Source organism: Crinia signifera, chromosome 1 (assembly GCF_055691185.1).
Source record: "Crinia signifera chromosome 1, ASM5569118v1, whole genome shotgun sequence".
NCBI lineage: Eukaryota > Metazoa > Chordata > Amphibia > Anura > Myobatrachidae > Crinia > Crinia signifera.
The window spans coordinates 215,721,655-215,736,918 of record NC_139217.1 but is presented as its reverse complement, the minus strand read 5'-3'; the positions used below and the strand labels follow the sequence as shown (position 1 = coordinate 215,736,918).

Below are 15,264 nucleotides of genomic sequence, written 5' to 3'. Positions count from 1 at the left end.
CTATATCCAAGGGAAGGCCGTGGAGTCTGAACACATGAGTGATAAAGAGCTGTGCCAGTTCTTTGGCTGTGGGAAGTTTACGCAAGGGTATAAAATGTGCCATCTTGCTAAAGCGGTCAACCGTGACCCACAATAATGAAATAATAAGTAAGGAGACAGAGAGTGGGAATCTCCCAACTTATCTGAAAACGGAGGGATCTGCAACCAGGAAAAGACAAGGATCCTGGAGGCAGCTAGGACAAGGCCACTGGGGACAGGAACAAACGCTGTGCAGGAGCCTGGAACCGGGAACACTCGAGACACCAAATCAAGAACTATAGCCGGCGTCTGAGAATAGCGCGTCAGAGCGCTACCCTGATGCTGCGTGCGGCGTCATGCACACCCCTTCCTCCCTGCGGCCGCCAGGCGTCCCCCGTCGCCTTGGCAACCGCTGCGGCAGGGGAGGAAGGGGTTGTCTCCAAGTTGCCGGGCGCCCGTCTCCGTCCGCCGGAAGTATCCGGCTGATGGCGCGACGGCGTCCCGGTAACCTGGCAACCGCCGGGACCTCAGTGGAGACTGCCGGGCGAGCGCAGGCGCTGCCCGTGCAGCTCCTAACAGTACCCCCCCCTTGAGGAGGGGTCACCGAACCCTTAGACCCGGGTTTGAACGGGAAAGTTTTAAAAAACTCTGCTTTGAGTCTGGGTGCATGTAAAAATCGCTCAGGTACCCAAGACCTCTCCTCCTCTCCGAACCCCTTCCAATGGACCAAAAATTTGAGTTGACCCCGAACGATCTTCGAATCCAATATCTGCTCCACTATGAATTCTTTGTGCCCCCGAACGAGGACCGGTTTACGCTTCTGGGCAGGCCCTGATTGAGAAGCCATCGAGACTGGTTTGAGAAGAGAACAGTGGAAGACATTATTGATTCGCAGCGCTCTGGGAAGCTGCAACCTAAATGCCACGGGGTTGATCTGAGCAGTGATCAGAAATGGACCGATGAACCTGGGTCCCAGTTTTGGGCATCTCTGGCGAAGCTTGATGTGGCGGGTTGACAACCACACCTTTTGCCCCACTCGGAATACACATGGTCTCCTATGTTTGTCAAAAAAAATTTTAGAACGTGCCGAAGATTGTCTCAGCGCTAAATGCACTTTTTGCCATGATCTCCTAAGGAGGGATACCGTGGAGAAGGGCAACCGAGAAGAATCCCTAGGAACAAGAAAGGAGTTGCACTTGGGATGGAACCCGAAATTGCACAGAAAGGGCGAACTCTTGGAAGCCACGTGGTAGGAGTTATTATAAGCAAACTCGGCCAAGGGTACCAGCTCAGCCCAATTGCTCTGACATTTGGAGACAAAACAGCGTAAATATTGTTCCAAGGCCTGATTGACCCTTTCGGTCTGTCCGTTGGACTGTGGGTGATATCCAGAAGACAGACTGACCTGTATTCCTAACCCAGAACAAAAACTTCTCCAGAACCTAGCCACAAACTGAGACCCCCTGTCCGAGACTATATCCAAGGGAAGGCCGTGGAGTCTGAACACATGAGTGATAAAGAGCTGTGCCAGTTCTTTGGCTGTGGGAAGTTTACGCAAGGGTATAAAATGTGCCATCTTGCTAAAGCGGTCAACCGTGACCCAAATGGTGGTGAAGTGAGAAGATGGAGGAAGGTCGACAATAAAATCCATAGAAATATGGGACCACGGCCTTTCTGGAATGGACAATGGCAGGAGTGTACCCACTGGTGATAATCTGGAAGACTTATGTCGAGCACAAACAGGACAAGAAGAGACAAAAAGAGTAACATCTTGTTTAATGGTGGGCCACCAAACTGCTCTGGACAAATGCTCAAGAGTCTTAGTGACGCCAGGATATCCCGTGACCCTACTGGAATGAAAGTCCTTGAGGACCAATTCCCTCAGATGTTTAGGGACAAACAGGCGATTATGTGGAGTCCCTTGAGGGGCTGAAGGCTGAGATGCCAGAACACGGGAGACCAAATCCTGAGTCAGACCCGCAAAAATGACAGAAGATGGGACAATGGGTGCATCTTCCAGTTCAGCACTCTGACAAGTCTGGAAACTACGAGATAAAGCATCAGCTTTGACATTTTTGGGACCAGGTCTGAATGTAATGATAAACTGAAACCTGGTAAAGAACAATGCCCACCGAGCTTGTCGTGGGTTTAGCCGTTTGGCCGATTCAATGTAGGCTAAGTTTTTGTGGTCGGTGATCACGGTGATGACGTGTTTGGCCCCTTCAAGCCAATGACGCCACTCCTCGAAAGCCCACTTAATGGCCAACAATTCCCGATTCCCGACATCATAATTCTTTTCGGCTGTGGAGAACTTGCGGGAGAAGAAGGCGCAAGGATGAATCTTCTGATCATGAATGTCCTTCTGGGAAAGGACGGCTCCAGCCCCTACATCCGAGGCGTCAACCTCCACAAGAAAAGGAATTCTGGGGTCCGGGTGATGTAAGACGGGAGCCGAACAAAAGGCTTTCTTTAACTTATGAAAGGACTCGATGGCCTGTGGGGACCAAACTTCCGGATCGGCTCCTTTGCGAGTCAACTCAACAATGGGGGCGACAATGTCAGAAAAAGAACGGATGAATCTCCGATAATAATTAGAGAATCCTAAAAATCTTTGGATCGCCTTGAGGTTGGTAGGACGAGCCCAGGACATGATGGCCTGAACCTTACTGTGGTCCATGGAAAAACCCTTGGGAGAGATGACATAACCCAGAAATGAGACTTGAGAAATTTCGAATTCGCACTTTTCGAGTTTGGCGTATAGTTGATTCTCACGCAACTTCTGAAGGATCAGGCGGACATGTTGCCGATGTTCAGGAAGTGACTTGGAAAAAATCAAAATGTCGTCTAGGTAAACAACAGCAAATAACCCCAGGTAAGGCCGGAGAACCTCATTGATAAAATCCTGAAAGACTGCAGGAGCGTTGGCCAAGCCAAACGGCATTACAATATACTCGTAGTGGCCTGAGTGCGTATTAAAAGCAGTCTTCCACTCATCTCCTTTCCTAATCCTAATGAGGTTATATGCTCCTCTAAGGTCGATCTTGGAAAAGACTCTCGCCTCCCGGATTTGGTCGAATAAAACAGAGATGAGTGGTAACGGGTAGGAATTTTTTATGGTAATTTTGTTCAAGGCCCGATAATCTATACAGGGACGTAAAGATCCATCTTTTTTTTCTACAAAAAAAACCCTGCGCCTACTGGAGACTTAGAAGGATGAATGAATCCTTTTTCAAGACTCTCACTTATGTATGAATCCATGGCCTGGGATTCAGGTGCTGAGAGGGCATATAGGGGGGGCAATCTGGCATTGGGGGCTAGGTCTATGGCACAATCAAAGGGACGGTGAGGGGGCAACGTATCAGCTTCCTTCTTGGAAAACACATCGGCAAAGTCTCTGTAGGGTAAAGGTAGGGAAGAAAAAACGGGAAGAACAAGAAGAGGAAGAGAGAGACAATGGTCAGAACAGGAGGAGCCCCAACGTGTGATTTCTCCTGTGGTCCAATCAATACTGGGATTGTGCTTCCTAAGCCATGGTAACCCCAGGACGAGTGACGTGAGAGGACAGTGAAACAAAAAGAAGGAAATCTCTTCTGAATGGAGGGCCCCCACCGAAAGCTGAAGAGAAGGAGTGCATGCGGTAACACTGCCGTTGGAGAGTGACTGACCATCAAGGCCACAGACCGACAAGGAATTGACCAAGGGAATGGGCTCGAGCCCCAACGAATGAACCAGACCCTCGTCAATAAAATTGCCGGCTGCGCCGCAATCAACAAAGGCAGTGGTATCGACAGTGCGGTTTTTACAAGAGACAGAAACCTGAATAATTATCGAGTCAAGGGGAGAAAAACAAGATAGGCCCAAGTGAGTTTCCCCAAAAACACTTAGGCCCTGTCTTTTCCCGCCTTCAATGGGCAGACAACCGCACGGTGACCCTGACCTCCACAATACAGACAGAGACCCATCAGCCTCCTGCGATTCTTTTCTGAGGCTGACAAACGTGTAGCCCCAATCTGCATGGGTTCGTCACAAGCAACCTCCGAGGTTTCCCCCAGTGAAGATGAGGGAAATATCCCGGACTCCCTCTCTCTCTGGCGTTCCCGAAACCTCCGATCTACCTTGATGGCTAACTCCATAATTTCATCAAGGGAGGTCGGGGTAGGGTAGTGAACCAAAGCATCTTTTAAAGTTTCAGATAGACCAATTCTAAACTGGCTGCGGAGGGCTGGGTCATTCCAACCTGAATCAATGGCCCACCTCCTAAACTGGGTACAATAAGCCTCTGCATTACCCTGACCCTGCCGTAGTGCCCTCAGGTTGGCTTCAGCTGAGGCAGCACGGTCCGGGTCGTCATACAGCAACCCCATGGCAGAAAAGAAAGCATTCACAGAGGTAAGGGCCTCAGACCCTGCGGGAAGGCCAAAAGCCCAGGTCTGTGGGTCCCCCTGTAAAAGGGAGATAACCATTCCCACCCGCTGGGATTCCAAGCCGGAGGAGGCCGGGCGGAGTTTGAAGTAAAGTTTACATGACTCCCTAAAGTTAAAAAACTGGGAACGCTCCCCGGAAAACCGGTCCGGGAGACTCAACTTGGGTTCAGGGTTTCTGGATGAGGATAATACCCCTTGTACCCGTTCCTCTTGTGAGTTAACCCGGAGGGTCAATTTCTGGAGCTCTTGTGTCAGGGTATGCATCTGTCCCGCCAAAGCGTGACTAGCAGCCTGCTGGGCCGGATCCATGATAGCTGAACTAAAGCCAGGGAAGTAGTAGTGAAGTATTGGCCGGCTATAATGTTAGGGACACGGGAGATCTCGCCAACCCTAACTCCGTTGTCACCTATTGGAGTTGGCGGATGCGTGCTAAGCTAACCTTCACCAATAATAGCCGCGTTCGTGGGAGCCCGTTAGTCAGCTCCCACCCCGATGCCACCTGGTCTTACTAGTGACAACGCAGCCGCCAAGGCCAGAGGTAAACAAGGGGAAGGCTAACTAACAAACAAGAGGCGAGAACTACCCTGCCCTACGGAGGAGGGTGCCAGTGGATAACACTCTAAGGTGGAACCCCCTAGGCAAATGCTGTTGCCAACGGGTGTAACAATACACAATAGCTGATCCAACAACCAAAACTGACAGGTGTAACAATACACAAGATGGACCCAATAAGAAATGCTGACAGGTGTAACAATACACAGTATGCTGACACAATACTGAGAATGCTGACGGGTGTAACAATACACAAGATGGACCCAATAAGTAATGCTGACAGGTGTAACAATACACAGTATGCTGACACAATAATGAAATAATAAGTAAGGAGACAGAGAGTGGGAATCTCCCAACTTATCTGAAAACGGAGGGATCTGCAACCAGGAGAAGACAAGGATCCTGGAGGCAGCTAGGACAAGGCCACTGGGGACAGGAACAAACGCTGTGCAGGAGCCTGGAACCGGGAACACTCGAGACACCAAATCAAGAACTATAGCCGGCGTCTGAGTGCACCGGTCATGCAGTTTAAATAGCGCGCCAGAGCGCTACCCTGACGCTGCGTGCGGCGTCATGCACACCCCTTCCTCCCTGCGGCCGCCAGGCGTCCCCCGTCGCCTTGGCAACCGCTGCGGCAGGGGAGGAAGGGGTTGTCTCCAAGTTGCCGGGCGCCCGTCTCCGTCCGCCGGAAGTATCCGGCTGATGGCGCGACGGCGTCCCGGTAACCTGGCAACCGCCGGGACCTCAGTGGAGACTGCCGGGCGAGCGCAGGCGCTGCCCGTGCAGCTCCTAACAGTAGCTAACCCTTTAGGTGCTCAACTTCTGCAACCTCTACAATAAGTTATGGTAGAAGTGTCCCCCAATAAAATTGTCAAAAAAGATTTAGTTTTTGATACCAAATGTTTTTTAACTTAGTTTAAAAACCAAGCAGTTGAAATTGGTATGTATGGATCTACTTGAAACCTTCAACATTTTGAATTTAGAGCACCCCCATTTTTGTAAGAGCTAAATATATTTACTTGAAACTATGTATTTTATATCAAAGATATACAATAGAAAGAAAAGAGTGAAAAAGGTTAGTACTTGTAGTGATGAGCATAAGTGGTGGTATACGTATTGTTTTTTGCATGTTACCTCCAATATATGCTCCAACTATCCTATTCTGTACATGTTTCTCATGGGTGTGGATTAAACAATTTACAATAAATAGGTCAACACCATAAGGTTGACAGCAGGAAGGGTAGACAGGGTTAAAACATGAAAATATTTGAAACAAAATTAAAGGTGTTGTTTTCGCTAGTATTTTGTATGTTTAACTATATGTCACCCAAATTATTGTAAAAAAGTGTACCCTCGCAGGCTCACTTTATGCTCCTCAATTCTGGTAGCTTACAATTCCCAATCCCCAGTCATGTGGGTAGTAAATAAAGCAGAGTCGAAAATACTTTAAAGAACCTCAAAAAAACACATATATTTGTCAACCTTTTCTACTGCTTACCATTTACAAGTCAACCTTTTGTACCAGTAAACCTAATGCATATCGACCATATGGTGTCTAACTATTGAATGTATGTCTATCTGTCATCCATTCCATATCTACAATAAAGTGCTGCTTTATGGTAAAATTGTCATAATCTCTTTGTCACATGACTAATGGTATTATTTGGTTGTTCATTACAGACTGTATCCATCTTAGTAAAAGAAGTAAATTTGTTGGTGATGAAAACTTTAAAATTTGGACCACCTATCACCATAATTTGTTTACCACTGGGATACTGAAACTTGCTCCACTGAAGAAAAAAGTAAATACAGCCTCCATGTCTGACATAATTGTAAGTACATATAAAATTCCAATTTAGGTATAGATTTTACCTATGGAGATTATAATTATAGGGATTTCAATTTGCGGCAGTGATTACTGTGAGGCTGCAGTTTCCTTGTTTGATACCCAAAACTACAATATTCAATTGTAAACCTGTCACACACGTGCCCAGTTCTGACGGAGCTCCCCGCTGCTGTCCCCCTTTCCCGGTCGACAACCCCAGCCCACACCATCTCTCCACACACCCCCATTAACCCTGCCCCTCTCCCTGAAGCGGAGACGGGCAGGGTTTCCGTCGCCCAGCGGCCAAGTGACTGGGACGCATGTGCGTGTGAGATGCTCACATGTCCCAGTCGGATGGAGTCCCTCTCAGCCAGCACTCGCCAGTGGGGACATTCTGGTGAGTGCTGGGGATAAATTAAATGGGCTCCATCTGTACAAATGAGGAGTGGAGATCATAGGCACACGACTATGGAAGGTAGGAGGCAGAGGCATTAATGGGGAGAGGAGCAGAGGTCAGGGGTACTTCATGGGATTGGGGGCAGAGTTACATATGGAGAGGGAATATATGTGCACATGAGGAGGCAGAGACACTTATGGGTTAGGGGGACAGAGGCATGCTTGATGAGGCAGGGGGTAGAGGTGCATATAGGGAGGGCAGATGAATTGTGCATATAGGGAGGCAGAGGCACTTACGAGGATGGGCAAACTTGGTGAGCCAGGGGAAAGAGGTGCTCATGAGGAGGTGGTGAGGGGTACACTTGAGAAGGGCATATGATACATGCACATGGGGATATTGGAGGCAGAGGCACTCATGAAGAAGGGGGTCAGAGGCACACTTGGAGAGGCAGGGGGCAGAAGCACTCATGGTAAGGGCTTGCTTATATTACTGATGACTCATGGAAGCAGGTGAAGGAGGAGCATTAATGAGAGCTGGGGACTGTACTGTATGTGAAGGTTGATATCTGATGATTTCCTGAAGTCTGAAACCTTTATTGAGAGCATAGCTACTGCAGTGCCACTTTCCCTTCGACCACACCAGGGCTGTGCGCAGAATCAGTGGTGTTGCTAGTAGCCTATGATTGTTCCGGTCCTAGACTGGTAGAGCTAAGGTTGTCCAGCAGATCTAGATTGGAGTGGACATCCTGCTTCATATACCGATCGTTCAACTTACCAGCTTATTTCCTATGCACGTCTGCTATAACTACACCGGTCAGGCTTAGAACAAGAACCAAATATCATCTGGTACCAATATTTGGAGATCCTGTAGTCCTCAATCAGATTTTCCATGAGTGACAATGTGCTTTTATAGTCAAGACTAAGCAAAAGCTACAAATTCTTAAAGTCACAATAGGTTGTGGCTCTATATGCATTTGGCTTGGCTATGTTTATAGTTATTTTTTCATTAAAATGGTTTCCTGTTTGCACATAGTGATACAAGTTATATATATTAGGGCGGAGTGAAAAAGGTGAAATTGAGATATTCAAAATATATATTCTGTTCCGGCAAGATATCTAATGTTTCGCTTTTTTTAGATGAAAATAACGAAACATACGAAGAAGCTCTGATCTAGTTACAATTATGTCAGGATGTCATAAGGCACACTTGGTGACTTTGAGCTGAAGGTCACTCAAAACAGCAGGTTTGAGCGGCTTTCAGCTCAAAGCTGCCCAGTGTGTATAAATATTTTACAAGTTAGAACTAATTTTTCACAGCTGTAACAATTGTTGGTGCTGAAATTTTTCTCAGCACATTTATTTATATTTTTGTAACAAATTTCATCTTTGACTGATGCCCATTTCCAGTATTTCCCATCTCTTGTCATGACGTTAACAGGATATTCCCATTTTCCTATATTTGTAACAATTCCTGGAAATAAATTCCCATCATATAGAACTTCCACCCAGTCAACAAGCTTTGGGGGGTTGTTATGGTTTATTCAATCCGTTACAAATTCGCATCCTTGCGAGTCAATCAAATCCCGCCATGTGACTGTTGGTACGCCATTGGCATAGCGCTTACGTTCACACTGTATGTGAATGGATGTTTTACATAAACATCCATTCACAGCCTGTGGGGGAACACCTACCAACCATCGAATGATGTGGAATGATGTGGAAGGCACACGCACATCTAAGGTTGCTCAGAACAACCTTAGATGTGCGTGTGCACTCTAAGGGAAGTGGGTGGGCAGCTGACATCAACGCTCCTGTGTCATCGGCAAATTATCATGAGAATGCTCAGCATTCTCATGGGAATGCCTATGAAATGCTGGTCATTTCCATATGCTAATGGTCTGCCCCCTCACCTCCTGTCCGCAAGGATGGGTGCGTGCACCTAGCAAACAGTTTGTTCACCATGTGCGCACTCACCCTGCATCTGCACATGTGCAGAAATGACCCTGCGCATGTGCAGACACAAAACATCGGACCCCTTGCGAACGAAGGTGTCTGTACGAACGGACCTGCATAAGGTCCTTGGTGCAAATTCATCAGTTTCTATGAAGACAGGGGCATAGGGCTGAAGTGAACTTTCAGCTTTTTCAGTTGTTAGAAAGCCACTAATTTAATTGTCTTCCACTTTTAGGTAGTTGCTTTATTCCCTCTAATGGTTTGGCTTTTGTAGTAATGGATTCAAAATCAAGTTGGTTGTTGATGTCAGCATTCTCATCTTGGTTTTTTAATATAACTTTGACCTTTGAGGATTCATCGACAGCTTTAGTAAAGTCTGAAGCACATTGTGTTTCCTATTTTTCACATTTGCCCACACTTGTCTTTTTCCAAATGTTTCATAGCTTCCGCTATACTGTATATCTGTTTTTAAACTGAGAGCTCGGACAAGATATGACAAGATATGTACATTTGTAACTGTTGAAGGCACTGCTTGCAACAAGGTGTACATGTATGGAACTACTGTTTCTTTGGTATGGACAAGGTAATCTGATACTATTACAGATGAATGCAATTCTCCACAATGCCAAGCTGCTACTGAGAAAAGGCTCATTTAATATTATAATTTAGAAGTTAAGATGCTACAAAACAAAGATAGACAGATGGAAACCCACATTACAACATTATCATCAATTACAGAGTCCAGAGAATATAAAACATCATACACACCATTAAATCTGTTGACATCAACACACTGTAACGTGAGTTACCATAATGGTAACTCATGTTACATATAGGTTTTCTTCATTTATTTGGTAATGCTACTTCATTGAATAAATGTTTAGTGGTTTTGGACTACGTATGGTCTAATGTTAGGAAAATATGAAATCATTAATTTTTTTCCAACAATCTGGCAAGATAAAATGAAAATATAAACTTTTAGGTAACTCACGTTACACATTTGAGGTTATGCTCATGTTAGGAATGCCAGAACTCTTAAAGTATTTTGAATATGGATAGTATTGTTTACGAAAAATGATTTCCAGATTGTGATCTACAAATGAAGTGACCTATATGTTACTTTGAGTGTTATTAACATTAGAAAATTTAGTTTGAATTCTGGTGAAGTCTCTTTCTCCATCTGAAGCAAGCCTAAAGCAAGATGGTTGCCATAGCAACAATAATGCTACTAGCTTAAAAAAAATTTGGAGTGAAAACTCACATTGTTGTACGATAATAATTTTCAAAAATAAGTGTTGCTGTGAAAAAAAAAAATCCAAACAAATTTCCATAGTTACATGGAATGACCCACGGATTTTTTTCTCCCGCCAAAGTCAGTAACTTTGCACTAGGACAAGCTCATATGACAAGCTAGTACTCTTTTACTATGCTAAAGTATATTAATGAACGTCCTTAAGACGTCCTGACATAATTTTAACTAGATCAGAGCTTCTTCGTATTTTTCGTTATTTTCATCTAAAAAGCAAAACTTTAAGTGTCTTGCTGGAGCAGAAGAATTTGTGATTTTCTGGTCATTTGTCAGAGAATATGAATGATAACTCGCAAACTTTTCTTTCACTCATGGTTAGTGGTTGGGTGAAGCCATTTATTGTCAAACAACTGTGTTTACTCTTTTTAAATCATAATGACAACAGAAATTACCCAAATGACCCTGATCAAAAGTTTACATGCCCCAGTTCTTAATACTAGGTATTGCCCCTTTAATATCAATGACAGCTTGAAGTCTTTTGTGGTAGTTGTGGATGAGGCTCTTTATTTTCTCAGATGGTAAAGCTGCCCATTCTTCTTGGCAAAAAGCCTCCAGTTCCTGTAAATTCGTGGGCTGTCTTTCGTGAACTGCACATTTGAGATCTCCCCAGAGTGGCTCAATGATATTGAGGTCAGGAGACTGAGATGGCCACTGCAGAACCTTCACTTTATTCTGCTGTAGCCAATGTCAGGTCGACTTGGCCTTGTGTTTTGGATCATTGTCATGTCCAATTACGTCCCATGCGCAGCTTCCGGGCTGATGAGTGCAAATTTTCCTCCATCAGCCCGGAAGCTGCGCATGGGACGTGCCATCAACACGGAAGCTGCTAGGGTATGTAAACTTATGAGCACAATAGCACAATAGATATATATATATATATACATACACTGCTCAAAAAAATAAAGGGAACACTTAAGCAACACAATGTAACTCCAAGTCAATCACACTTCTTTGAAATCAAACTGTCCACTTAGGAAGCTACACTGATTGACAATCAATTTCGCATGCTGTTGTGCAAATGGAATAGAGAGGTGGAAATTATAGGCAATTAGCAAGATACACCCAATAAAGCTGTTGGTGGTGACCACAGACCACTTCTCAGCTCCTATGCTTTCTGGCTGATGTTTTGGTCACTTTTGAAAGCTGGTGGTGCTTTCACTCTAGTGGTAGCATGAGACGGAGTCTAAAGTGGCTCAGGTAGTGCAGCTCATCCAGGATGGCACATCATTGCGAGCTATGGCAAGAAGGTTTGCTGTGTAGTGTCCAGAGCATGGAGCCGCTACCAGGAGACAGGCCAGTACATCAGGAGACGTGGAGGAGGCCGTAGGAGGGCAACAACCCAGCAGCAGGACCGCTACCTCCGCCTTTGTGCAAGGAGGAACAGGAGGAGCACTGCCAGAGCCCTGCAAAATGACCTCTAGCAGGCCACAAATTTGCATGTGTCTACTCAAACGGTCAGAAACAGACTCCATGAGGGTGGAATGAGGGCCCGACATGGTGGGGGTTGTGCTTACATCCCAACACCGTGCAGCACGTTTGGCATTTGCCAAAAAACACCAAGATTGTCAAATTCGCCACTGGCGCCCTGTGCTCTTCACAGATGAAAGCAGGTTCACACTGACCACGAGTCTGGACACGCCAAGGAGAACATTTTGCTACCTGCAACATCCTCCAGCATGACCGGTTTGGCAGGGGATCTTTATTATTGGTTGTCTCCATCCACAACAGTTGGAACACAAAGAAGGCAGGCATTGATGCAAATGCTGTGGGATGTGGTAGCACTCATGAGTGATGCAGGTTGCTGTGTGTCTGCATTGATGGGGCTCCTCGAGCAATAATGTTTTTTTTTGTTTTTAGATTCATAAATAAGTTTTATAATTGTTCCTTGTACTTAATAAATATGTTATAGTTTTAATCTGTGTCTGTTTTTTTAAATATATTAGTATTAAAAGGGGTTATGTTAAGAAACAATATTTAGCACTTATGATGTGTTTCAGATGTCAAATGCTTTTTTTGAGTGAGTTGTGTTCAATTTTAAACATATGTGTCCTGTTACATATTTGCAGCGAAACAAACAAAATTGAGTTATAATAAAAACATACAATAATAGTTCAAAGTTTGAACTATTGTATGTTTTTATTATAACTCAATTTTGTTTGTTTCGCTGCAAATATGTAACAGGACACATATGTTTAAAATTGAACACAACTCACTCAAAAAAAAAACACTATAAAGGTGTTAGAGGAATTTAACAAGGGTGTTTGACATGCCATAAATATTGGTAGAACAGGTGTAAATAACAGTAAAAATTAACCTAGTGTGGGTAGATGAGAAGCACAATCAGCAACCATTCCATTAAACTAAATGTGTCAGTTGTAATTGTAAGGCAAATTGATTATTGATTTAAATCAACTAAATTAATTAAGGACCATCATGCCATTAATTCATGGTAATGTGTGCTGCGAGAGTGTTGTTACTTGGTGAGTAGAGAATCCGGTCCAGAGCATGCTCGCTCGCACACACTATTGCCTGTGTTTGTAAAAACACAGATGTGTGTGCAAACTGTTTTCTGTGCGTGCACTGTCAGTCCACTCCCCTTTTGTTATGTTGTGCATCATCAATAGGCGTAACTATGCCTGGTGTGTGGGTATGCATTACTCTCGCAAGGCTGCGTTCAAATGTGCATGCGAGCGACTGAACCTGAATAAGGCCCAGGAGAAGACAGAATCTATATCCGCTGAGGTTGAAATCCCCTCGGCTCTTCCGGAGGCGGCCCCTAGTATAGACATGGAGGCCTTGGTAAAAGCGGTCATGGAGACTTTAGACATGGATGATGTGGTCAGAAAATTAGTGAATTTTCTGAAGGTGATTTATACACACGCAGTTGCAGTGGCCAGACTGGCCTTGTCTTTAGCGTTAAATGCTATGGCGGAGTGGACTTGGGCTCTAGAGGCTTTACCCTATATCGGGATGGTCCTCTTCTATCAGGAACTAGACAAAATAGTAGCTACAGTAGCGGAATCCAATACCGCATTTTTGCCTTCCACTGTGGGGCCTCGACCCTGTTCTACTCCTTTTACTACAAATCTCTGTTTTCTGTTCTGCAAACAAGATCTTATCCACTCAATCATCATAGAATCCAATCCCAAACTTTCAAGTTTAATTAACAGTCTGCGATGTGGGACAGTGTGAAAAGCCTTACTAAAGTCTAGATAAGCTACATCTAGAGCCCCCCCCCCCCCCCCCCCCTTGATCACCCATTCAAAAAAAATCAATAAAATTGGTTTGACATGATCTCTTCCCAGTAAACCCATGCTGTTTAGGATCATGTAAGAGTTGCTGGTTTTGAGATCTTCTACAACTCTTTCTGTTTTAAGAGTGTTTCCAACATATTCTCTAATACTGATGTAAGGCTCACTGGTCGGTAGTTGCATACCTCTTCCTTGCTTCCACTTTTGTGCAGTGGGACTACATTCGCTATTTTCCAGTCCTCTGGGCTTATTCCAGTAGCTAGTGACTGGTTGAATAATTATGTTTTTAGCATCCTTGGATGTATCCCATCTGGCCCTATTGATTTATCCACTTTCAGTTTTGAGAGTTCTCTTAGGACTTTCTCCTCTGTAAAAGTACTTGTTTCTCCCTCATTTTTCTGAATATACTTGCAACTTAACTGTGCTCCCTTCCCCTATCTTTCAGCAGTGGACAGAAATAATTATTAATATGATCTGCTATTACATTGTCTCCCTCAAGAAGACTTCCACTCTGTCTTTTTAGTCTTCTTACTCTGCTTTTTTGGTTTTCTCCTTTCATTTATATACCTAAAAAACCCTTTACTACTGACTGGTCCATTTTCTCCTCAGTAGAATTGGGGGTCAGTGCTCGCGCTAAATACCTTTTGTAGCGAGGGGGCTGCTGGGCTGGAGTGGTCCAAACTCCCAAACGTAAAGTGTAATCGCAGGTGGGTAACCTAGCGCTCACCTCTTATGTAACACAATGGTATGTGTGGTAGGTATGGAATGAGAGAATAGACACGAAATGTTCCTTTAAGAGGTTTATTGTATATACACAAAATGATAAGTATAGATAAAAGGCAATAAGGGTCCGTCTGACCAAACCAGAAGCTGCTGCAGGTGGTGATAATTGCAGTCTGGATGGTAGATGGACAGAGGTGTTGCCGTGGGGTGGAGGGGGGGGGGGATTGCTCTGTGATAACGTCTCACCGAGTGAATGAAATGTGGAGGGCAGGGGGCAGTAGCCAAGTCGTATTGCACTCAAAGCACTAGATGATATAAACAAGCACAATGGTGAGTGGGAGCTGGCACTGGTAGTAAAAGTATCTGGAAATGTCTGTGTCACAGATAATGTCCGATGCGAGATGCGACAGTCTGAGTGGGAGGTCAAGGTGAGAGGGTGAGTGTCGCCGGGGGCTGGCGTCCCTAACCGCCCGGTGATACACTCAGCTCTTACCCGATACCTGGTGTTCCTTGGTCCCTCGCCGCAGGTCTGTCGGGATGTCTCCGGTGCGTGCTTTCGCAGCCGGCAGCAGAAGCTCACTGCTCAACGGCGTCTTCCGTCACTTCCGGGTTCAGCTGGGGAGCGTGCGCCCGGAGTGTAGGTGTCAGCCGGAGCTGTGTGGTCTCAACTCCTGTGTTGGAGGAGACCTGGGGATGGAAGTGAAGATATAATGTGGCCACATTTCCAGATACTTTTACTACCAGTGCCAGCTCCCACTCACCATTGTGCTTGTTTATATCATCTAGTGCTTTGAGTGCAATACGACTTGGCTA

General features: G+C 45.2%; 1 protein-coding gene across 1 annotated transcript in view; it reads left to right on the top strand.

Annotated features, from left to right (window-relative positions):
- The window catches only part of LOC146064682 (uncharacterized), a 337,031-nt gene that overhangs the window by 279,624 nt on the left and 42,143 nt on the right, over positions 1–15,264 (top strand). The window contains exon 12 of the mRNA XM_083178470.1: positions 6,675–6,826. Within this exon, the coding sequence (XP_083034596.1) occupies positions 6,675–6,826 (152 nt within the window). The remainder of the gene's footprint in view (positions 1–6,674; positions 6,827–15,264) is intronic.